The following is a 26,906-nucleotide window of genomic DNA, read 5'->3' as shown; positions in this document are numbered from 1 at the left end:
AGAACAAAATGCAGGTAAAGTGTATGTAACAACTCTGCTCAACAAGAGAAGAAGAAAAAATCCACTCTGCAAAGGTGCCATCTCCATAGGAGGGCAACCTATTTGGCAGGTCAGCTGACCAAGTGCCTTTTGCAAGTGCAATGAAGACTGATCTACCTGATTAAGAAGTGGGCACAACAAGCTTAAAAGGGACTCACAGCTAGCCCTCTGTAGCTGTGAAAACTGTGAGTGGCATGCGGCCTTGAAGCTAACAGTATGTGTACAGTGTAAAAGAACACATGGGGGAGAATGCCCCTGACAGAATTGCTGAGACTACTTGCCCTCTCAAGTTCAGGATCCTGTTTCCAGGTGCAGCCAACTCAAAAAGCTTGAAAAGGTATGAGCCCCTTCCTTATGCACTGGTTCCTCGTCCCTTCCACAAGGAATGCCATACTGACACTTGTTGTCAACAAGTTTGACAGTGGCTTGATGTCCAATCAAGACTGCTGCTGCATCTGGCACGCGTAAGGGGAAAAATACAAGGACTTCTTGGACTATTTATGCTTTTCATAGCACCCTGTGCTTGCAGCATCAAAGCGCATGGACAAGCTCAGAGTGCGTTCAGGTTACCTGATTTAACTCACAACTCCTGCATTTCATTTTATAAACGTTAGCCATTAATTGTATGCAAAAGCCAAGCAGGCATTCAGCATTTTATGCTCAAAGGAAACCAGTGGTCTTCTTCCAGAGTAGTAATACTCTGTAAGCAAGATGCAAAAGGTGACTAAGCCTAATAAGCAGACCACAGCAAAGAGAAACTACATTCAACTTAAAGGACAGGATGAGCACCAATTTAAACTAGCCATCTTCAGCTAACATCACTGCCGGCCTGCTATGAACACCTTTCAGTTTCCTACATGCACTGTAACAAGCTCTCATCCGACCCTGATAATGTTGACGCACAGCTTCACAAAACAGGTTCCAGTGCATACTGCCATGCAAACCTGACACACCTGGGTTTTTGGAGACCTGGAGAAAAAAGGTTTTCTTATGAAACACAAGCTATGATGAGTGCTTTAAATTAGACTAGAAGAGACTTCAGCATTACAGAAAATGTCACTTGCTTTTCTTGTAACGTTTTTGATAAATTCTCCCCACGCTCAGCCATCATCCATTGCAAACCAAAAGCTTCTTCCAGCATATGTTCTTGCAGAATAAAAACCAAAAGGAAGTATTTGTAGCATTCAGTGGAAAATTAACACAGTTAAGGGGTGCAGTCACAGAGTTCAGGATTTAGTCAGAACCTGGCAGAAGGGGGAGCTCTGAAAGAACTCTATCAGCCATAGATTTGCAAGGCCAAAAAGCTGCAGCGCAATCATCTCCTGCCTATCATAAACTGTAACAATTTTCTGGACCTTTCAGCAATTACCTTTGCGGTTTAGTAAGAAAAATTGTGCCTTATTTGTATTTGGAACATGTTTAATTTCACCTTTGAGTCACATGATCAGGCTTTGGCCTGCTAGATGGTATCACAACCACCGTTTTCCTGTAGAGGTGGACTATAATCCATTCAGACCTTAATCTGAGTGGTGATAAGCAAAACAGAGTTCCTGAGGGTTAATCAATATTTATACAGTGTTACTCATTTATCTGCAAAGGCATTAGAGTATGTTTACTTAATAGTGGTACTTCAAAGGGGCCTAGTTAAGACAGGTCTCCCTTTGGCCAAGTCCTAACACCTCTAGAGTGCTATAGTCTAGCACTAAAGAAGTAGTAAGGTTTCATACTACATGGTTATCCACAGGGGAGAGACACCACTATCACCAAGGTAGCTTTCTTGGGGTGGGGGGGGGTGGGGGAAGATGGGAGTGGGGAGGGGATCTTTACAACAAGCCCTCTGTAGCTGTGAAAACTGAGTGGCATGTGGCCTTGAAGCCAACAGCATGTGTACAGTGTAAAAGAACACATGGGGGAGAATGCCCCTGGCAGAATTGCTAAGACTACTTGTCCTCTCAAATTCAGGATCCTGTTTCCAGGTGCAGCCAACTCAAAAAAACTTGCCATCTGGATGTGCTAACTCCTACATTTTGCCAAACATGGGGAATGCAACTGCATAACTCATAGTAGTGGAGGACTGCTTTTGCGCTCTCCCTTAGAAAGACAAAAAAAAAAAACCACAAAACACGGCCATACAGTAAGGGCTGGGATGTTATGAAATTGGAACAGAAAGGTCTTCCTAGTGAAAACCTTCTAAACCTAAACTTGCCTCATCACAATAAAAACTGACCTGAAAGGTGAGACAGGCGCTGTCTCTCAAATGGGAAACATGGGCTGCAAGGATGTCCACAGCACTGCTGCTAAAGTTGCTGCCTCTGCAAATATTGAGGAGGGAATTGTTATAACTGCATAAGACCAGTTAAGACTTACTACACTACACATATCCAGTAAGGATCACAGCCCAGTCCTGTTGGCTTACATGAGGTTGTCAGCTTTTGTCCAGTGACAAAACAGCCTTGTGTGGGAGGGAAAACTACCAGCCTGGAGGGTATAATACCCACCATAAATTATGGTAACAGTTTTATAGTCTCTGCTAGTTAAAACGATTACTTTTTTCCTCACCTTCCTTCAGCTTCAGAGATACAAACCATGCGTTCCAGAAGTAACAGCACAGAAAGCCCAACCAGACCAAAGCTGAGCCAGCAAAGGCCAAAAGACCACCATAAAGAAGAGGTTGGTTACAGTGGGAGAGGAAATGTGCAAAGAAGGCAGAAGGAGAAGGATGATGTAGCCCAAGCCAGTACCATCCTAAGGAGCCCTAAAGCAGAGAAAAAACAAAGAAGTTCTTTCAAGAAAAGAGAGGATCTCTCTCGTGATGACTTGCTATTTCTTCTTAGTGTCCTCGAGGGTGAATTACAGGTGATTTATTGTCTTGTTTTATACCACGCTCTTTCCCCCTTCTCCCCCCAATTTATCACAGACACGTTGCTTTCATGTTAAGGGAACACCCTACCTAACTTGACACAGAAGGACAAATATAAGCTGCAAAGTACATAAAAGCACAAATTATAGCTATTATTGTAGCTATCAGCCAGAAATGGTGATCTTTACACCACCCCTAAATTCCAATAAAATTTACTCACAGGGTACCTGTATCACACTAAAACACTCATGATCCACTGTGAAGGATCATGTAACTCTCAAAGCTGTAAAACCTATATGGAGAACACATTAGAGACCTTTGAGATCTGTTACTTATTTCTTATTCCCCCTCTCCCATGAATTCATGAGCATTACTCCCTATGAATCAGTATGCACCAGATCACAAGTAACTCACTCAACAGTATTCTAACATCTTTTGCTAGACAAATCAAAATAGCCATTTTGTTTCCCATAATATGAAGCATAAGCGTTGCATGCCACTCAGCCCACAAGATACTGGATTTTGAAAAGCAAACATTTTTCTGTCTGGAAAAGGAGCCATCTGCCAAGTGGTAAATGATGCCTAACCTGGTCAAACGTAATTTCAGGAAGTGGGAACCAGATTTTGAGTGAGTAGGGAGAATATTTTTGTGGCAGGCTGACTGAACACAAGTAGTGACAGCCACTTAAAACTGCTCAAGGGGAGAGGGAAGGGCAAACTGGCCCAAGTGGCATAAATGGGTATATCACATGGTTTCAGAGTTTATTACCTAGACAGTACCTGGGTAGTTCCATTCTTAACATACGTGTATATATTTACATAGTAATACATACATGCTTAACTGAATGCATATGCAATATGAGTATTTGATAGATGTACCAATCTCTGAGGGTAGATCCCAGGCAAACTTCTACAAAACATTTCATTATGCAAACAGAACAATCCCTGTGTTTGCAAAAACATTGCTCTCCTGCTCACTTGCCCTTCCTTCATTTAGATTAAAACTGAGATGCCACACACTCGTCCAAAACAGTTCACTCTTCCTCTCAAAAAAGGTGTATAATTTATATTACACACACACTTCATTACACTTGTGTAATATCTCTCTCTCTCTCATCACCATGTTCCAGTACTTAAAAGGGTGGCTAAAAAGAAGATGGATATTCCCTTTTCAGAAGGAGTCATGTGGAAAAGATGAGGGGTAATGGGTACAAGTTAATCCTGAGAAGATTCCAATTGGACGTGAGAGGAAAATTTTTCACAATGACAACAGTCAACCATTGGAATAATCTCCCCAGGGGAGTGGTTGACTCTACCACATTGGACACTTTCAAGATGCAGCTGGACAGGGTGCTGGGCCATCTTGTTTAGACTGTGCTCTTGGCCAGAAAAGTTGGACCAGATGATCCTTGAGGTCCCTTCCAACCTGGTATTCTATGATTCTATGATATATATGAACCACACACACTTCAATTCTTACGATTTAAAACTGGAACAGAGTGAAATGAGAAACTGGAAAACGATGAGCTCGACATGAACATTTTAAATCATGTCTGACATTCCAAAGGAAGCATTATGAATTTAAAAAGTGAGGAGTCATTTTTTATTCCTACTCTTCCACCTCTTGTAATGCCAAGTCAAACCTCTGAAGATCAGCTGTCGATCCAACTGTAATTAAGTTTCAGAGTTAGATGCCATTACTCTCCAATTCAAGAACATTTTAGATGCACAAGGATCACTCTTCTAGGTTTCTTCCACAATGATAAGGATTATAAATAGATAATTTTATATTTTTTTTTTAAACACAGTCACAAATAGGGTTACAGAAGTGCTCCAGCAAAGAACAGTCAGACTGAAAGTGTTACCCTCTCTTGATACATTCCCCTTTCTACTTTTCTTCCTTCCTATTCTACCCTTCTAGGATTAGTATGCACTTTGTTTTAACTGAGATCATTGCAAACAATGGGTGTTTGAGACAGTCCATGTAGTTATGTCACGGTAATGGAGGCAGGGGGCAACCTCCACCAGCAGAGGATATGGGCGGGGGGGGGGGGGAGGTCCAGGAAGAGTTGGACACAGCTCTAGGGGAGGTGGTGACCTAAACCAATCTCTCTTGCAATGGAAACATTCACATAACCAGATATTCTCATAAAAGAACATTATCATTAAAAGTGGGACTTCCAGACAATTAGTACAATATTCAGAGCAGGCATTCTGTCTCCTCCAACTTAATGTCAAGGAGCTAGTAACTTTATAGCAAAGAAATGTTCTTGGTGGTTTGTTTTGGTCTTTTTAAAGAGCAAAGAGAATCTATAGATCACATCAAATACTGCAGACACACAGAGCATGTTTCTCAAGCATGGACTTAGAGAGCAATGCTGTATGATAGGAAAAAGGTATGTGCACCTGCCAGCTTGTGCAAGAACTTCTGAAATACATATATAGAAGAACATAGTGAAAACACACCTGAGAACACATTGTATCTACTCTTTGGAACAGGATGTCATCACATATTTTATGAGATTAAGGAAACAAATGCAGTGACATTAAAAAAGTATAATGCACATTTTTAGGCTGTAATTTTTGAAACCACATGATTTTTGGAAACCAGATAACATTATCTTTTCTTAATCATTATCTTTTAAAATGCTATTTTTAGCATGCACTCACAAATTGAGAAGACCCTTACAGCAGTTACTTCCAAAAAATTTGATGTCACAAGGTTGCTTATTACCTGAGGGCATGTACATGAGCATGTGCACCGCTACATGTCTATAAACACATAAGGCATGGTCTCATGCATGCATGCATACATATACATGCACACAGGACCCCACTGCCAGCTCTGAAGGCAATCTTGTTTTAAAGAACTGCCATTATTGCATGGCTTTGGAATGCATGTTGTGAAGGGTCACATCCCCTGCACGGCACACCTCACTACATTCACCGCTCAAACAAGCTCACTACAACAGAAGCAGATGACCCCAGGCGGGTTTAAACTACAGAAGCCACCTTTGCACCTACAATATACACATTGTGCAACACTTCCAGGCTTCAAGAACCACCCTAACATGTTTCACTAACAATTTAAAATCAGCTTCTAATACCACAAGTCACACTTTGCCCTGAAAATTTGCGGTGTGAATGCTACGCATTAATCCAAAACCAGCAATATGATCTAATCACTAACTTAAGCATTATGAAGGTTCTGAAGATGCTGGAGTTTATGCAGAACTAATAAAATACAAAGACAAATACTTCCCTCATGCTTTTTAACTGTCTTCATGTTACTGGCTATTTTGAGGCACTTTACCTACACAGTATTCTTTAAAAAGTTTTTTAGTTTTCTTAAAATCAAAAGTGGCAAGCTAACCTGTAAATACACATATACAGTTTAACAACATAAAACATTACTTTGTGTTTCTGCAGGCTCAAGATGAAGTTATAGGAGTACTTAAGGCTGAAAAAATTGACTTGGCTTTGCTTGAAGCACAATATGGCTTTGTTACTCCCAAGAAGGTGTTAGAGGCCCTCCAGCGAGATGCTATTCAGACAAAGGCGGAGCAATGGCAAGAAGATATCTACGAAAAGCCTATGGGAGAGGTATGAACATGTAATTGATATTTAACCATTGTTCCCACCAAATTCAACAGAAAGTATCTCACTGACTTCAGGGAAATAAAGCAAATGAGCTCTAAATCTAGAATCCAACATGAGTGTAAGTGACAGCAGAGCAAAGTCCAGGGTCCAGTGGGATCCCTCATAAAAACAGGTATCTAATGATCCTCATTTATACTGCACACTGTGGGCTTTAAACATAGACAGACATGATTTTGTCTAACTCAAACTCTGATAATCAGCCTTCTATTTTTGACGAAATAAAGCAAATGAGCTCTAAATCTAGAATCCAACATGAGTGTAAGTGACAGCAGAGCAAAGTCCAGGGTCCAGTGGGATCCCTCATAAAAACAGGTATCTAATGATCCTCATTTATACTGCACACTGTGGGCTTTAAACATAGACAGACATGATTTTGTCTAACTCAAACTCTGATAATCAGCCTTCTATTTTTGACACAGTCTGTGGTGTATCCACTACCCATACAAACAGGCGCTTCCCCATTCACCTCACTGAGGCCATCTTACTGGTAAGGGCACGTTCAGCAGTAAAGGCACAGCTGCCTACCTTTACATATCCTCACTCCCACTAATTTTGGGGGAGTCACAGGTATACCTGCTTGGTCTGAGTAGTTACTGTAATGAGCTGTCATTAGAAACTTAGAAATCTAATATTCTCGCATTATACCTAAGCAACCTTTAGTTTAATGACATTGCAGCAGCAGCAGCCATACTTTCTGAACAATGTGATCTGAATTTCATTTCTGCCCTGCAGTGCAAATCACCGGATATTAAAATCCCTTCATATCAGAATATGTGTTTTTTTCCCCTAAGTGTCTCCTCTTGAATTTAGATAAACATTTTTAAATATGCTGCTCAGTATAGATAATCAAATAAGAATAAAAGCAGAAATTATTAATAGAATTCTTCTACCAAGTGTTTTTCCAAGCTCTCTCAACAGAAATGTACCTAAGGGTACAGAGTTCATTTCAGAGAAAATTATGTCAGGCAAAAGGTCAACACTCATTTCAGAGGCTCAGAGGTTAAAATCTCTGGCTATAATCTGAAACAGATAAAGTTCAACTGTGGAGGTTAATTTATTTTAGAACATTGTGGCATTATGTCACAGAAACTTTGAGCACAAATGGAAATGATTTGAAGAGAAGTCCAAAAAAGTTTGAAAACATAAGTTCAGTCTGTTATTTTACATAAGCTTATACACACTTTTTCCTTCTTACACTTAATGGCAGAGAAAGGATTTCTAACACCACTGAATTTGGCAATTCCAAAAGGCAAAGGTAAACATCCTGAGAGCAACTGAAAGGCTGGAAGGACCACTGGCACTTCGTATATCTTGGTAAACCAAAGGATGCCGTAATTGGCAGGCATTCCACAATTTCAGTGTCAAAATCCCCCCAAATTAAGTCAGAGATCCATTTAGTTTTTGTTTGGATTTTTTAAACATTTATAAAAACCAAGGGAGAGGTGGAACCAGCCACAAAGTATGGGAGCCGACCATTTCAATTCCCCCCTTTGCCACCATGACAATGTAGCTTTGTATCTGCCTGCAAAACCTCTGCTGATCCAGTTCCTCTAGCGCATGTACGTCTCACCATTGACAGTTTAGCCTTGCAGCCCTGAACACAGAGGATCTTCCCAAACCTCAGCTGAAAATACAGGGAATTTCAGAAAGCAACTGTAAGATTATTGGTCCTTTAATGTTCTCTCACAATTCACTCATCTATCCTAAACTTTATGAAGTCTCTTGGCAAATTTGGTTAAGAATGTAGTGGGAAAATTTAGTACCTGGACAGTTTTTCTCACTAGGAACAGGATTCATAGGTGAAGAAATGTAGCAAAATAGAAACAGTAATAATACATCTTCTTTTGCAAAACCTATGAGGACAGTGACAGACCAAAACCATGTCTTCCTTGGCTATGAGATTTATTTTTTTGAAAGCAGAGGGTTTATTCAGACAAATTTGCCCTACGGCTGTTTCTTTCTGCAACCTAACAAATGCCAGATAAACTTACTCTTATTCCTCACACTTGAGGATACAATAAATTATTTAAAGGGGCTTAAAAGTAAAGAAAGACGGACTTTTATTTTGGTTTTGCTTCTGTCTGACACAAAGGCCTGAAAAGATTTTCCATCTTTGCATGGTTTATAAACTTATATTGAGTGAGTTATTAATGAAAAAAAATCAGGCTTCAGGTCAATTGCCATTTCTCTTAAACAGAAAATCAATGGTATTCAACATTCTAGTAAATACAGGATAATAGCATAAGAACCATTTTACCAGATTCAAAGACAAACAAATTTTTAAAAATAGTAAAAATAAAATCAGGGAAGGTAATGTAAGAAAAGAGAGATGAAGAGGAAGATACTGCAGAATTTATGGTGTCTTTTTCTCATGTTTCAAACCTTCATAGAATTAGAAAGCCAATTCTGGTTTCTAAGTCTTCCCAGCTTCCAGTAACACAGTCAAAGATAAAAAAAATGTGGTGCCTCACTGTTTGAAATGCAATGAACAATACCTCCTACCACTTTGAGAACTCCTCTAAAAGGAGCAAAACCAGACTATATTCTGCATCCATCATGGGTAATTCAAAATTGAATCCATTTTTGAAATCCCAGTGCCAATCAGCTCAGGGAAACATGTATCCTCATCGGCCTTTTAACAAAGTATATCTGATTGCATCCTTACAGTGTCTTACAAGTGTTGGTCACAGCTTTACAACAATGACAGCTGTAGGGCACCAGTAAGTTACAGTTATCAGAAGAGACTGAAACGATAATGTTGATGTGGCATTCAGGAAATACAGACTAACATATCTGCTAGGAAATTTGGCCCAGCTGGGGTTGAAAAAGACAAGGGAGGAACTGCTCCCATAATCTCCAGTAATCCTAAACTCAAGATTATACATTTATAAACAATGACCATAAGGGTATTATTAACAGGAATACTATTTCAGTGAACTTTGGATAAAGAAATGTAACTAACCTGGATTATATACTGGCGCACTGCCAAACACAAAACAGTCTAAAAAGAGAAAGATTAAAAGTTCAGTTCCAACATAATGGATAGGAGACACACCATCCTAGTGTGACTTCAGACACGAGTTGATAGCAAAATGTATTTAAATTATTAAATTCCTGTGAATTTTTCGTTTGCTGAACTATTCACAGTTACTTAAGACCATGCCTCTTATTTTCCATTGTATTGTACAGTATGTTCAAGTGTTAATTCCAGCAAAAAGCCCATATGGTTAGCAAGAACAAAACAACAAATCACTTAATTAAGATTTTATCACTTTAATTTTCAACAGAAGACATTTATAGTGCTGCTTATTAATCCTCTGTGGTTTTTAGCCAAGAACTGTATATGCTGAGTAAACGTGTGTGCATACATATAAATGGATATTTCTACATGCACAGATTTAGCATTTGGACAGAGTAATTTGAGGAACCAGGGGCTGGTGGAGACCGCTCCTGTGAGAGAATGTCACACTAGCAGGGGTTCACACGACTTCTCTCTCTTCTCTGCTGGATACGTGGGAGTCAGCCACAAGATCTCATAGGGAAAATGCAAGAGTCAAATTTGCTCCCCAGGGAGGTGCCCTTATCTCGCAGAGGGACACAACAGAGCTTCCAAACAAAACACACAGAAGCACAGCAACCCAGTAGCAGACTCTGCCTGGTCCTGCAGGGAGGGAGAGGCACGCTGCACCATAACACACATGCAGCTTGCATGCAGATGTCACGTGTCTGCATTAGCTGTGATGTAGGATCTGCTGCCTCTCCAATTCTCTTCTCTATCACCCACCTGTACCAGGAGACAGGCCCAGCACCTCTTCTCTTCTCTCCTGAGTGGAATCCCAAGCACTCACTCTCCACCTTGGCCCCAGCCACATGCCAGCTGTGAATGCTCATGGTAGAAGTGATTTGACAGCATTCTTGAAAAGAAAACCTAAATGCATCTTCTAATCTGAGTAACAAGAAAGAACTGCAACATGAAAACTGTTCTTTCATCCACTTTCAAATTCCTCGTCCCACCTCCCTGTCTTGAATACACACCTCTCCCATTACAAATACCAGTTTGTAATCCAAACTGCTAATCTCAACACTAAGAAAAGCACAATTATGAAGTGAAAGGCGCTGGCATTGTTTACCGAGAACTGCAAAACAAAAACCTGGAGTTACTACCTTTCTTCTTGCATACTTGCTGCTTGGATTACCACTTGAATCAACCTCTCATAGCCATTCAACAAATACTCTAGAGCAAACAAAATATACTGAACCCATAAAACACTGCTGGCAGGTTCCACACCCTTCATACCCAACAGTGCAGAAGCAGGACTATTTTCTATTTGGTTAACGTTGCTTGTGTGGATGACTAACCCTCATCTCCACCAGGCATTTATATGTTTGGAAACAGGAGTAATTAATTTGATTTATGATCAGCTTATAGCCAGAAACTTCAGTGTTTTCTTACAATAGCAATTTACACATCCCCTTATGTTCTTACACATAGTTTTGAAGTGGTGGTCCAATCCATACAAATACATCACTTTATTAACCCCATCCATGCAGATTGCCTGACAAAACAAATCAGAAGGTCTCACCCTTGCTGCCTTCCCCACCTCACCTTGCACTGAGAGCTGAGACGAGCAAGCACTGTCATAGAACCACAGAATGGGTTTAGGTTGGAAAAGACCTTTAAGATCAAGTCCAACCGTTAACCTAACAATACCGAGTCCGCCACTAAACCATGTCCCTAAGCACCACACCTACCTGTCTTCTAAATGCCTCCAGGAATGGGGACTCAACCACTTTAAGTAAGACAGGGCCATAGTTGCAAACAGCACTGCATTAGAACTTTATCAAAAAACAGGATGCAGGTTGCTTTCTGAGAACAGCATATATTCACCTAACAGCACGACCTTTAAAAAGGCGAGGATCAGAAACTCAGGTGATGGCACTTCATGCATCTGTGACATAGCTGTTCCAAAAAAACCTCCAAAATCTTGGAGAGGGAGGAATGTTGATAAAACACACTGAAGATTTTCCCATTCTGGTAAGCTAGTCGCTGAACAAAAGATTTTAAATTTTGAAATTTCCACTTCTGGTGGAAGAAGGGAGAGTGTGGAGAAATTAAAAGTGGCTAGTTTTCTTCAACCTGACCTTTTAAGGCAATTCAGTGTTCAACCTCTGTAAAAGACAGAAAACACAGCCAAGAGATTACTGTGTAAGGTGGCACTTGCTTACTGAGAAAGCTTGCGTATGCAAGGGTTTAGGTAAGAGCTGTTTTCCCAAGAGAGGTCCTACTCCAGGCTCATGATTCTGGAAAGCTGGTGTAAAAGCGTGCAAATTATCAGTGAACAAGATGAAAAAAACCCTTGACAACCTGCTGTAAAAGCACCACAAAACAGCCTGAAAGGACAGTTGTAGGTTTCTTGGCATTTTTTGATCATGCATGAAATGAGCTCAGCTATGTCACAATAAAAAAGACACTCTCTAACGTCATAAGCAGAAAGAACGGGCAATTTTCAAAAATTTCTGTTGGAATATTTTAGACTCAAACCATCTTGAAAGTCCCATCAATAGTTTCTTCTCCCTTATTCCAGTGTCACCAAAAAAGTTAACAATGATCTGGGAGAAACATAAGAGAATATATAAAGCTTAAGAAGAAGCTGAGATAAGCAGGGGGAGACTCGGAAGCCCATGTAGAAATTGAGGATACTCTCACTCATTCAAGAAACTCATGTTTAGTCATTCCAGATCTTCCTGTCATCGCTTCTCTCGGCCAAACTATGAATAAACATGAGGAAAAGATAATTAATCATACTCCTTGGAATTAAATTGTCCAAAATAAGCAGTGGCCCTAAGAATCTGAAGTCCCAGTGTTTCTTGTGGCACATGAAATTCCTTGTGGGGGAAACGTTAAGAGAACCAGAACCAGCCTCGCTTCCCACACTGCCCATTTGTGAATTCTTTCCTATTAATAGAGTGAAGCGCTGCAAAGCAGCTTGACCAACTAGAATAGACTGTGGTTAAATGGAAGCACTGGGCTTTGAGCTCAAAAATTTCTTTTTTCCTACAAGGATACAAGGATTCCTACGCTGACCTGATGAGGGAGGCAGTCTCCACAGGGGAAGAGGAATGAGCAGGGAACAAAGATTCTCACCATTACAGACTCTTCCCAGGTCTTTAGATGGCCTCCAGTGAGCACTCCTCAAAGTTCCGCTAGTAATGCCTAAGGAAGAAAACTCCTTCTGGTTTCATACACACACACACTTGCATAACTCGGTCACATAGTGAATTCAAAATTATAAAATAGTCCTCAGAACGATAATTTTCTCTCAGTTTGTGGAAATCGTGTTGTTTAACAGCATAACTCCAGTGAACAGTTATGCCAATACTGTGGTTTAGAAAAACTGAAAATTATTACCAAACCCTAAAATAGATTACTTAAATTAAAATAGCACTATCTAATAATATTTAGAAGCTCAGCAGAAATCCTTGGGGAATAGGAGGGAATTTGATGTTCAAAGTGTGCTATAAAGGTGACATCTGCAAGGCAAACCCCGTTACAACATGTGAAATTTGAAGAACAAAACAGTAAATGCCACCATTAAATAAAAATACATCCAACCATTTCAAAATTTAGTGTTTACTTATTCCAGAAACCCAGAGCCATGCTCAGAATAAGCACAGGAGACAGGATTGTTTTCCACTCTTGTTTCTATCATGCATTTACTGTGAAACCAGAGGAAAACTGCTTTTTGGTCTTCTTTACAAAGACAATTCAACGCTCTTGTTTCTTATGCAGCTACCAATGAGGCAACTATTTCTACTCAACCAAAAGTCAGTCTACTTCTGTGTGAAGCAAAGGCTTCTCCTGCCAAGACATCTGTTTCTCTACCACTGTGATCAATGAGAAAAGCACAGCCCTGGCAACAGTAACTGTTAATTAGTAGCTGTTGAGGATCAGTCATGGCAGGAGGAGGAACAGAAGGTGACTGAGGGTCCTGCAAAACTGTACCTTTAACTTATTTTTCTAATTTGTCAGAATTAGACTGACAGAACTAAATAACCCTTTCCAAACAGATAGCAAAAGACCTGGCCGTTAGGCTATTAAATGCATTTTATATTATTAAGCCTCTCTTAAAATCTTTCATTAATGAAAGCCTGAGCAAATAGGAGTTTCAACAGACTTCAGGAGTTTTTGCTTTTTTTTGTAGCTTGATAAAGTTGTAGAGAAACACAAAGAAACTCACAGAAGAATGCTGGAGCAACTTCTAATGGTAGAAAAATCACACAGACAGACACTGTATGAACTAGAAGAAGAGAAGAGGAAGCACAGCAAGTACATGGAAAAAAGCGATGAGTTTACAAACTTACTGGAACAAGAACGCGAAAGGTAAGGTTACCTCTTGCCACAGTACTAAGAAATTCCTACATCTAAGGATCTGTCCACCTTCTTAGTCTGCATCCACTAAAAATCAGAAATATTTGCAGAGCTGTATTTTGAGAGTTCAGCTGTGAAAACATGACTGATTACTCCTAAATAACAGTAGTGTCTACATCTCCATCAGCAGGTGAGGCAGGTCAGATGGTTGGCAGATTCTTCAGCACCGTGGCAGGATGACAGGTATGTTAAGCTACAGAGAATACAGGAAGATACACAAATGGGTAAAGTTACAACCAACATGAAGCAGGTGAACCTTTCAGCATGTCTAAGAGGCTCAGTGTACACTATCTTATGTAAATAACAGAATATGAAATCAGGCATGCAGCCTTTGACGGCAGAAGAAAAAGCCATGAGGAAAAGCAGACGGTGTTTGGACAGAACATAGAAATACAGAGAGAGGAAGCAAAGGCAGAGAATGATTTACAGAAAGCTTTGAAAGTAAGAACGCCATAAAGTTCTTATATCGGGACTGGCATAAAAACCATAAATCCAACTTTATTTTTAAGTGTAACTTAAAAGCGCCACAGCTTGTTTAAGGACAACGTGCGGGTTTCAGTACCAATTGTCACAAGAAGGATTAAGAAGAATTTAATGTCATCTACTCTCTTTAAAAAAAGCCATTTTAAACTGTGGCTTCTCTGAATCTGCAGTAAAACTGAATACATTCTAGGGAATTTAAAAAAAAAAAAATTCGAAGAACATTTCCTATTCCCTGGATAGCTACTCCAGAAGATAGGAGAATATTGTCTCCGTTTCCTGTCGCTTAGGAACAGCTTCCAGATGGAAATGTTTGGGTGTGAGAACCTATTCTAAACTCACATTATGCATAGATAATTCTTCCTCTGCTTCGCCTGTGTAACATCATGTTCCATGGATTTTGGCAGTGTTCACCCTTCACACTACACCTCTCTCCTGCAGGTCTATCAAAGATACCACATATGCTTCACACCTACAACACAGCCATATTTATGGATTGCATGTAAAGTGGCTGGGGAAAAGAACCCTTTGCTTCTCAAAGAAATGTATACAGATACACGCAAGCACAGGCACACAGAGAAAAGCACAAACAAAGTCCCCCCACAAAGCACAGAACCAACTTTTTTCTCTAAGAACTGTTTTTGCGAAACATCATCATATCAGGAACTGAAACGGGAGGTGAATGGAAGTTTTCATCGCTTCTTTTTCTCAAAAACTGAGACACTCATCTCTTAGAGACAGAGCTACACAGTTGTGTAGCTAAAACTATTACAACTACAGTTGCTAAAGTGGCAAAATGTTACTTCAGACACGTGCTCACACAGTGTGAAAAGCTGCACAGAAGGGAAGACTAAGCATCAGTCTTGTATTTTTTTTCTTGTGAAAACAGGGTAGACATGGGATTAAAACTCTCTTCCCTGCCCCTCCTCCATATTCCCCCCAAGAAGACTATAAAACATTTACCACTATTATCTGCAACATTTAGTCTGTCTGCCTGGGAAAAAACTGGAGAAGGGGGGTGCACATGTGTGCATGCGTGTGTATGTAATACTGAGGTGCCTAATGAGACCTTACAGGATGTAATAATAGATTTCAGATTAAGTCTCAATTCTTGTATTTTCTTTGGAGGACGTATTTTATGTGGAAAACCTTAAGGGGGTGTGATGTCACATGTTGAGCTGATTCCAAAATGTTTGCCAAGTAATGTCACCATCAAGATCTCCATGCAATTGCCTGCCATAACAAAAAAAAAAAAAAACCAAAACAAAACACACCAAACAAAAAAAAAAAAAAAACCACAACACACCACACCACAAAAAAAAAACCAAACCACCAAACCAAAACACCCACAACCAAAAAAAGTCAGCAAATTAAGGCACAGCTCCTTCTACATTAGCCCATCTGGCTTGGCATTCAGAACACATACCCGTGCACAGGAAAGTGACCTTTTCTTCCACTTCAAAAACCTTAGTCCAACTTAAATCTTCCCAGCATGTGAGTTTTGCATTTGGGTTAAGAAGAAATAGAACTCTACAAAAAGTTTCATATAATAAAGCAACAACAAATGAATTTTTGCTCCCCACCCCAATTCAATGAAAAAAAAAAATTATTCAGAAAAGCATTATTGTCAATGAACTTCCTTCTTTTTTCACCCAGAAGCAGTATTCTCTTTTAAGTTTGTAAGTGAATAAAACACTCCTAATAGTATTTCAGCTTCAAAGTAAAATCCTGAATTTCCAAATCAATTAGTCAAAAAAACGTCTTGCTTTCATTAAAGAGCAAGGCTACAGTATACCCTAAAGATATCCTTGAATTGTATAGAATGCATGCAAGCCAAACAAACAACGTACATAAATAATATGCAATTATGTAATCAAAATGAAAAAATCTTAGATGTTATGGGACAGTGATGCTGAAGCACTGAGAACTACTCTTGACAGCAAGAATAAAGAAACTACCAGTCAGATCCAACTCTTACATATAACTGAATATATTTTCTAGTATAGAGGAGGGAAAGAATTTCTTCTTTCTTTGTATGTGCTCAGGAAGTACAGAACAGAAGAATTCTTAAATGAAAATTTTAGTGATGAACTAATCTATCAGATGGTCATGTTTCACAAAAACCAGGCAAGCCTTCATCTCTAGGGCCTTTCTGTCGCCTTACAGCCCCCATACATTAAATTTCTCATTAAGAGAGTTAAAAACCATGTTTGGATCACGCAAAATATTAGCAGTCTTTGCTGACTCAGTAAAACCCCTTCACCTTAATCATTCGAGAACCCCTATGACTTCATAGAAAGGCAACAAGACTAAGCTTGGCCTCGGCAATTGTACACTGTCAGATTTGGGAGTTGAAGCTTATGACACTAGTGACAGCTTTCTAGATATGAGAACTGGATTAGCATTTAATGTTAACCCTTTAGGCATTTTAAGCATTTTTCTTGTTGCCAGCCAAAGCTAACGGTCCATAGTCTTGCTGTAGTTAAGAGAAAAAGATTAGTGTTCCAAACTGAAGTCTCTCAACACTTAGCAACAGACATTACCAGTAAAAGAATGATAAAATCATGCTACTATCATCATATTTATTCATCTTCAGTCATATGTACTTTTCAAGCATAGAGCCACTGACAAAACCCTATCAGATAAGGAACCGTTTTGTGGGGAAAAGGAGGCCTATGGGCAATGACCAGACAGGTCTTTCCTGCACATCAACATGAACTGCACTCTGTATGTGTGCAGATCAGACAGGAACACAAAGACAAACTACATGTGCATGGTAGTGTACTGAACCAAGTTTACTAGAGTCTAAAAGGGAAAATTTTATTGTATTGCCGAAGCCTAAAGAAATAGCAGCACCCAAACTCACAGGAACATAAAAAACCTCCAGAAGTTAGATACAGAGACTATTAGGTGCACCTGAAGAACCATGGCATAAAAAACATTGAGCTTGTTTAGAAGCTCTTGCGTTTCCTGGGGTTGTCGGATGGGGGGTAGGATTAAGGACTAGGAAGAATACTTTAGATTCAAATGTAGATTCCACTGATTCTTCCCTGAGGATGTACCTACTTGGCCAAATATGTTTATCCACATTCCATATTTTTGCAGTACAATTAAATAATAAAAGCTGCTATTTTAGAAAACATTTTACAAAGCTAAAGTATGAAACTAGAAGATTTTCCAGATGCGCATGTTCCCAGTTTGAAAACACATGCCATATTCATGCAGGTATTTACGCATTTACATATTACTCTCCTCCCCTCACAAAAAGAAAAAGAGTAAAATAATAAAGTAATTAGCACTTACACAGCCCTTTTTCTCTGCAAATCTCAAGGAGTTTTAAATATTATGTAAGCAGTTATTCCCCATTTTCTGAATAGTGAAAGGAAACGAAGGTGTGAGTGGAAGAAACCAGTCACTGGTACCCCAGTGTACAAGGTTTAAATTGGAGTAAAGGAAGAAGTCTCCCAATATATACGTGTGTCCCATCTTCAAACTTTCTATATACTATATAGACTCTCAACTATACAAAGGGTAAAGCTTCATTATGAACATACACCGGTTAAATAAGTGAACGTTGTTCAATAGGACAGGAAAAAATAGCAGTTTGCTAATAAGAATGTAAATAGATTTTTAAAGGCAGTTATGATAAATGTTGCTCACAGGAATTCAAATATTAGCACAAAACTTTGCAGGTTGGTATAGCTGCAATTAATAAGGTCTTTAGTTTAAGGATCACCTACTAAGATGAGGGGGTTTTTTTCCTACAGGGAGGAAAGCCATCATAAGTTTTTGTTATAGCTCTGAATTCACACTCACAAAGGTCATATAGAGAACATAGCCCAAAGAAGAAGAAAACACAATTGTTTACATATAAGATAATCCTAACATTTCCTAAAAGGAAATTTAGTCCTTATGCTCTAAGCAAGTGAAAAAACCTAAGCCAGCCAACCAAACTCTAGTCCACTTTATCAGACATTTCTTCTTACACTATCAAGTAAAGGGCATATTCAGTGTAAAATAAGAATTATTACTACACCCATCTGAGGCGTCAGCATTCACCAAGCTTAAAAAATAGAACCTAACCTGCAAAAGTCTCACAGCTGTAGTCTTTCTCATCTAACAAAACACCATAAACCACTGTGCTTGTTGCTCCAACTGCTGCCTCCCTCAAGGTCAGTCAGTTCATATGATGCCCTGTTGAGTGATACAGGCTAGAAGGAATCTCTGGAGGTCTCCAGCACAACCTGCTGAGTGCTGGACTAACTTCAGGTTGCTCAGACCCATGTCCAGCTGACTGCTGAAGATGTCCAAGGGACAGTGATTCTGCTGGCTGCCTGATGCAGTCTTTGCCATCCTCACCAGGAGACCCTTTCTCTCAGTTTCCTTGTAGGCATTGTTCTGGCCTGGCTTCTGCCCCATGTTCAACTGAAACTGCTCTCACTAGAGGCTCAATAACTCCCCTTCTGGCAAACCTCTGAACCTAATCCTTCTTCACTGTCTCTGATCTTTTGGCTGCCTTGGACACAAATGAGCTTTCAGCACTTCCTTGTCATCTTACCCACATGGAGTTTCTGCAACTCCAGCTCGACTCATTTCTCTAAGTGGTTCCACAGTGTACTCTGAGTTGAAAACTTCGTATCGTCCACCTCTACTGTGTCCATAGGACCTCACGGGTCTTATTCTTTAGGTCTTCTCTTTATCCATTCACTCTCTGTGCTTCTACAGAAACTCAAAGCCAGCCAGCATCTCTATACTGATGACTCAAGTCTACTCCAACCACCACCACCACAACAAATCTCACCATTTGTGAGCAACCTGCCATCATCCCCAACTCCATGAGACTAGAAGGCAACCCAGTCTTTTATCCCCTTGCCCATGGCTTCCATCCTTGATACTCTCTAATACATCAGTTCTTAAAACTGGGGTAACAGTCGTATTGCTTGTCACCTAGCCTCTCATACCTAAGCATGTTTTCAACCTGAGCCTTTCTATATTTGTGTCTCACAAATTCTCCTTCACAGCACCTCCAAGAAAATAGGAAAAAAAAAAACCCCAAACAAAAAACCCCAACCCACACCACACACACACACCCCCCAAACCCCACAGAAATAAACCAAACATGTATTTCTATCCATCCAAATAGCTAAATCCTTTTCCAGGCCCTCACTTCAACAATATTTAAAAATAATTTTCACATTAGCTATTTCACTCCTCTATGTCTCTTCACTGGATGCACTCTCATTACTGCATTAAGGCTATGTACTTCCTCTTGTGTACCTTTACAGTACACTCTTACTTTGTCATGCAATGTTAATACATGGACTAAACATCACACTAAAAACGTACCAAAATTAAATCATATTATATTATAATAGTGATCAGGTATTGAGTAGGTAAGAAAGGTAATTTCATAAAACTGAACACTTAAAAAAAAAAACCCAAACCACCATACATTTAACCTAAAGTGTCAGATGAATGTAATCGCTACACACAGGATATCAAGTAAGCAAAGCTTGAAATTGGGACAGGGCATCAAGGAGAGAAGGAGTCACCTCGCCTAAAAGGTCAAGCGTGTTAGTATGTTGTTAGTGTAACATTGCTGTACTTTAATTCTTACACATTCATACATTGGAAGAAAAATATATTGTGCGCCCAGCTCTGGAGAATTCAATATTCTGTAGCAGTGGGTATAATTAATATTTGCTGGTTTTCTTAATGAAGTCAATTAAATATTATAAGAAGCAGATCTTATCTCTATAGAAAGCTACGGTAAAAATAAACAGTCGACTTATTTATTCTACATGTGTTACCAGCAGTTTTTAATTTCATGCACACTGAACTATTGTCGTAGATTGCATTGTACTCAAATGCAATCATTTCCTTTTAGCTTTCTGGCAAGGAGTTCTATGTATTACATATGCCTGAGACTATGTTTTGCAAGTTGTGAAATGGATGCCAGATCTCTATACGTTTGACCTTTTTCATAGGTATCTAGTGTTCCGTAGGTGAATAAGAGAGACCCACCACAAGCAAAACATTAGCATTTTTATTCTGCATTACACCCCAGTGGGACAGTCCCACTGATAATACCACTGAGGCACGAGGACAGACTCAAGGAAGTGATGTCCACAGATTAATTACCTCATGCTTGTACATTAAAAACTATGTACCATTGCCCTACATAACTTTCAACAGATGTGAAATCAAACCTGTGTCAAAATTCAAGGATTCAAAGATTTCTACAACAGTTTCTGTGCATGATGGAAGGTTAAAATACTTTATCTTAAAGTAAATAAATTAATAAAATCCAGGTTAACAAAGGGATTAAAAACCCCAGAAATGTTAAATAAGGTCACACTACATTTATTCAAAGCAAAGAAAAAGAATAAATACAAATAGAAACAGGGCCTTCAACTCAGTGTTAACACAACTGAGCTATTCTCTAGATCCATGGTGCAATTCTAAATTATTCCACCTACTGTAATCAGCAAGCAGATGCGAAATCTAGCTGATAACCATTTCTCATGCAACTCCGCTGACATTGGTGGAATGACGGAGAGAAATGAGGCTCACATTTAATGTCTCTAAATTCTGAGCACATAAAGACATCTGTTCACTGCTTCAGGCACATTGTCATGACTACCAACTGATATGATCATTGTGCACTTTGAGGCCGGGAAAGACGCAGTGAAAAGCCTTAGTCAAAATATGTTCTACACTGCTACCCTCTCTCCTCTCATGAGTGGGGAAAGCGATGGTCCTTGCCATATGCCCTCCCTGAAAAGGGCTTAAATTCTCCTGAAAGGGGTGATCACGAAAAACCACCCTGGTGGTAGCTCTGGTCAGCACTTTTAACCATAGTGTCAGAGCTCAAAGAGAAAGATGATCTTTTTAAGCCAGCAAGTCTCAGAATATTTATGGCTCTTGTAAATCAACACCAACTCCATATACTCTGTTTGGAACCTAACCAGTGATCAGCGCAGATGATGAAGAACCAAATATGCTCATGGTGAGGCACTGCCCTCAGTAATGGGGCACTTGCTCTAGTCACCAATTTACATTTCCAAATAAGACTGAGTGCACCGCTCCATGTGCAGCACAGCATAACTAGTCTAATCATAAGCAACAATAGAAGTGGATGACTTCACCAAGACCTGTGACCAAAAAAAGACACGGTGCACTTCTGATTCATTGCAGGGTGGGGCTGTGAGAGAGGGAGAAATTGGCACAGGATTTTGTAACTGGAGTTTGAAAAGAAAACACACAACATCAGACAGAGAGAAAAGTCTATAAATCGTTCTCAGCGATTCTCAGCGATAGAAAGTTTGACACTATCATAAGTTTCCTGAACAAACCATTGCTATGGGAAAAGTTATACTCCTCTCCGAGTGTGGAGGAGGTGAAGTCTCAATGAAGTTAAGATCTTTCTCGTGGCAGAAAAATTTAAGTGACTTATATGTGTTGTAGTTAGATTCGTATCTTAAGAACAGGCAAGAGAAAAATGGCCATGAGAACTGAGAATACAGGTCACACATCAGTTACCAAGACCTGCGGTCTAAACTCATAGCCAAGTTTCCTATGGTGTACTATGAGCTTCAATACATTTATGCCCAGCTACAAAATCTCTGAGCACTATATACACATATGAAAGAAGCATGCATGGGAGACTGAGGCAGCTTAAGAAAAATGTCACAGCCTCAGTCTCTGTGCTAAGACAGTAATTTTAAACAGAGCATAAACAACAAAATCAGTAGCATTAAATCTGCTGAGAACAGACATTACTGGAAAAAAACCATTAAAAATAAACAGCAAAATCTTCTTTCATGATAATTTTAATTTTCACATAAGTACATTATTTTTTATTTCTTGAGACTGAAATGCATACTGTATAACCTTTCAGGAAAACACCACATACTTGGACGAGGTAACACATAACCTATTTAGTGTCTGAAGACCAAAAGCATAAACATATTGAAAACGTATGTTCAATATTTGAACTTTTTTGCTAAGAAGATTGGAGAAAAGTCACAGAATATGTATAAATTCAGAAAGAAACTAAAAGGTCAGGATGGACATATGAACTTTTGTTTTTAAAATTTGTTTCAGACTCCTATATGTGGGGGAGGAACAAGACGGGTGGATGGCTCAGAGTAGGAAATGGGAGTAATACGAAGTAGATACAAGTAAAACCATTAGATCATCTAGTGTCATCCCTGGCAACAGAGGGTTGTCCTCCAAACATACTGTCGACAATTTTGCTTCTCATTTCAAATGTCCAAAATACAGAAAGGTCTGAATCCCTGTAGAACTGTTCTACAGAAGTTGCATCATCATAAATAAAATTATACTTTTCTATTCATTCAATAATTCCTTCTCTTTAATAACTCAATACAGTCCTTACCAATAGGACTGTTACTCTATTGAAAAATTTCTAGATAGCTGGCTAAGACTAAAAAAGAACCCTAAGGCACAGACACAGACTCAGCTGAGATCCATAGCAGATAAAACCCTAAGATTAGAGTTTGAGCGGGCTGCAGCAAGATCTGCTGCTTAAGGACAATTCTGAATGGAGAACTGCCCACTCCCCTTCCGCAGTAGGTCTCAGCTCCACACCCTTGGAATAAAAACCTGAAATATGGCCCTTGCGAGGCACAATTTGAAGGAACTCCAAAGACTGAGCAGAGAGGCTTAACTAGTCCCTTCGGCCTCCCACAGAAAAGTTTGTGCTGGGGAACACGACTGGTAAAAGCTAGAGTTTGTACAGACATACAGACAACAAAAGGCTCCAGCAGTAAAAGCTCTTGAACCATCACTTGATGATTGACAATATTAATTTTCAATCAGAAAAGAAAACCAAAACCAACAAGTTGTGATGGGGTCATTGTGATCAGGCTACTGAAAGGGGAGAGGGGAAGTATTTTGCCTTAGAAAAGTTTTACTTCCCCCCAAAATAGGAAATTAAAAGTGCCAAAGGAACAGTAACACTGAGAACACCCACACAGCTGATTTATGTCTGCCAAATTTGGCCTAGCATCTCCCAGACTCTACCTTTGCCAAGAGTGTTGGAGAAGAAGAGAAACTCACTCAATCCAGAAACATGGTTGTTTTCAAATGTGTATCTGAACTTGACATGATATACCAGGTCTGCTTTCATTCTCTGCCCAAGGTACTCCTAGCAGCTTCAGCGAAGACAGCATCAGGTTATGGCACTGCAAAAGAAAATCACTAAAACTGCTCTTTGGAACAGTGTCTTATTCACTTCCTTGCCAATACCTTTGAATTTACACATTTTGCTTGAAATTATGAGAACTGATTAAAAACCTGCAACTTGAACAGAGCTCTTCACTTTTAAAACCAGTCAGAATCTTGCCTCTCATACATTATTGGGAAATTCCTTAGCCTCAGCAACTGATTCATAGTATCTTCAAGTCACTGGGGAAAGACACGTGCCCCAGACTTTATCAGGGTAGAGGTAACAAAACAATGGTTTTCTTGAACTATCCTTCCATTTCAGTCAATCATAATTGTTACCTCCTTCCTCCTCGTAACCTGGGAAAATAACTGAACAAAACCAGATAATCCTGTGGAAAAGGAAACCTAGCAGAAATTGAGACTGTGCACCCTCCTCTCCTTTCAATTTGATTCGTATGTGAAGAATTTCAGGGTTATCAGAAAATTCTTAGCACTGTAAACCTTGTTCTGACGTATAAATTTATGACTACTAAGATGACTTTTAGGAATGTTCAAATCCTACAATCTGCATTTAGTCATCAGGAAATTGGGACATCATTTATTCAGATGTTTAGACAAGATTTCACATGTTTCTCATTTGAAAATTTTATCTTGCATCCAACTGGGGAACTGAGAAGCAAGACACACTCCCTGAAATCCTAAAATTCTCCCTTTTTTTTCAATAGTCTTGCCAGCTAAACTCTGGATGTCTTTGCATTCTGTCAGACAGGAGAATGAGTCAGTCTGTCCCCAACTGGCCTTCTAAAAAGGAAATTGAGAAGTTTGATGACATATTTGGATAAACACACTCACTGGATAAAGTTACTTAACTTTTTATATCTCTTTAAGTTTGCTATAAACCTTCAAAATCCTTATAGACTAGATTTAAGTACAGCCAATAAAAACTATAGATTATAAATAAACTTAATGAAAACCACTATATTAAAACTCAAAGGACCTTGTAAACATGCTCATCAAAGCTTCACCATTATAATAACAGCACCACATCCATAAATCAATGTTATTAATTGCTAGTCATCCACAACTCTTAATGAAATATCAGCTCTACATAGATCATTTTTGGTTCAGAACCCAGTTTTCTTATGGTCTCTGAACACAATGTAACAGCCAACACCATAGCTCTGACTGAAGGAACAACAAATAAACCCAGAGTTTATACAGTTCAACTGTCCTGAAAAGACAGAAGATTATTGCTATCACACGTATGCACTTTAGGTCTCCCCAAGTGTAGTATTTGGCCTAGAAATAAAAGATGATTGAAATATACAGTACTGAACCTACAGAAGAGCACAAATACTGAGCTGATTTAGCTTCCTAAGCCCTCAGTTTACCAGAGAGTAAGGAGATTTAAAATACCATTTTGAAAAGCTTAATTTCTTGCAGTAGTGAATATCCAACAGCACGGTGTATAACTCAATAGAATTTTATTAAAAGACTGTACCTTACAGATTCAAGATCCTGACCTCAATGAATTCCCATCTCTAGCTCTGTATTAACTTCAGATGCAAAAAAAAAAAAAAAAGTTTAACACTTACGTATGCAAATATCTGAGTCTCAAAACAACCTTGCCCTTGGGTATTCTGAGTACAAAATACAAATATAGTTGGTTTTATGATACCCAGGAGGCATCCAGAGCATTTCTTGGAGAAAACTAAGAAGGAGCCTTCACAATAAAAATAACAACATATAAAGGAATTTGCAAAGTACTTGGAGACAAAATTAGCTTTTTAGCCACCTGACTACAAGACTTGTCTCCATGGCTACATCTTTGAAACAGTCCTCGTACCAAAGCACAGGTTCAGGCAGTACAGTAGCATTTCAGTAAGTAGTTGAGAAAATGATGCAGGAAGAAAGCGTTCGGTTTTATTAGACTGTAGAAAGCCTTTTGGAATAGGATGTGCAAACTCTACCTAAAGTAAAACAAAAATAGGCTGCTGGTATTTAAGTTGAAAACTAAGATGAAAACTGTTTAAACTTAGCAGAAAGTTGGCAGGTGCAAAGGCATGCATAGTTCAGGATGACACATCATTTAAGGATGCAATCATTAAAACTCTGTATTCTTGGAAATAAAGCATTGAAGTAGTTAATAAAGTTTGACAGGAAATAGCAAAGCTCTGTCTAACCAAACAACCTTTCAACCAAGCAGAGTTTAAAAAATAAAACCAAAAAGACAGCCAAAGAACAAGGGTGCAAGGGCTCCTATACAAACGCAAGTCTAAGAATCTAACATAAAAACCAGACTGTCTAGTTTTAAATGTGGACATGGATAAGAGTGTGCTTCTCAAAGTGTGTGAGAAGAAAACATTCAGAGGAATATGATTATACTATTGATAAGGTATTTAAATCAGAATGAGAGAACTAATTATGCTGATGTAGGCGCTGTACAGCTGTAACAAAAAAAGGAAGGCAGAAAAGTGGAGAGAGCAAAATAAGTGTATTTAACTCTGTGAAAGCATATCCATATTTTCTCTGAGTTGAAGCTCATATATAAAAAGTTAATCATAGAAGTGCTAGACTACTGACCATCAATCCAAAATAATGACACTTACCACATAATGAGGAGAGGTAGAAAGAGCAGAAATAAAGGGAATGTGCAGTTATTTTTACATGCTGGATAAATGTCACACTAGAGTATAACAGAGAACAGCTATTTAAATACTCAAACTTTTTGTATAGAATCTAATCATAAATTTCAATAGTAGGAGCAAGTTACGGGTTTTTTTCTTAATAGAGCCATGAACTAGTCCCACACTGTAAATATTGAAAAGCCAGAGATGAATAAGTTCTCAAATTCAACCTGTTTTGAGGTAAGAGGGAAGAAAAGAAAAAACAACTATTGTATCTAGCTTGAAGTGGGATAAAGACATAACACTAATGGAAACCAATTAAGCAGAGCATCTAAAAGAGGCACCACAGCCAACAACACCGACAAAGCAGATTACATGTAAATGTATATCAGCAAATCAAAAGCCAACTAAGCAATTTAACAACAGTTAAAATAAATTAAGTATAAAGACATCTTTAAAAGGGAAAATATGTGCAAACAAAAATAACATACAAGAAATAGAAATGCTGGTATGTTAAAATCCATCCATCCAAAGTGGGAAGCCTCCATCCTACTCAAAGTGGATAACACTGAATTGCTCTGGACATCCTTCTCCTCTGAACACCGAGGCATAAAATTGA

General features: G+C 39.0%; 1 protein-coding gene across 1 annotated transcript in view; it reads left to right on the top strand.

Moving 5' to 3' along the window:
• The window catches only part of FILIP1L (filamin A interacting protein 1 like), a 90,801-nt gene that overhangs the window by 3,241 nt on the left and 60,654 nt on the right, over positions 1 to 26,906 (top strand). Inside the window, exons 2-4 of the mRNA XM_009638521.2 lie at positions 2,609 to 2,895; positions 6,329 to 6,502; positions 13,762 to 13,940. Of these exons, the coding sequence (XP_009636816.2) occupies positions 2,609 to 2,895; positions 6,329 to 6,502; positions 13,762 to 13,940 (640 nt within the window). The remainder of the gene's footprint in view (positions 1 to 2,608; positions 2,896 to 6,328; positions 6,503 to 13,761; positions 13,941 to 26,906) is intronic.

This window comes from Egretta garzetta, unplaced genomic scaffold (assembly GCF_000687185.1).
Source record: "Egretta garzetta isolate BGI_Z169 unplaced genomic scaffold, ASM68718v1 scaffold465, whole genome shotgun sequence".
NCBI classification, from domain to species: domain Eukaryota; kingdom Metazoa; phylum Chordata; class Aves; order Pelecaniformes; family Ardeidae; genus Egretta; species Egretta garzetta.
The sequence above is the reverse complement of the archived record's forward strand: the minus strand, read 5'-3'. Positions and strand labels throughout refer to the sequence as shown.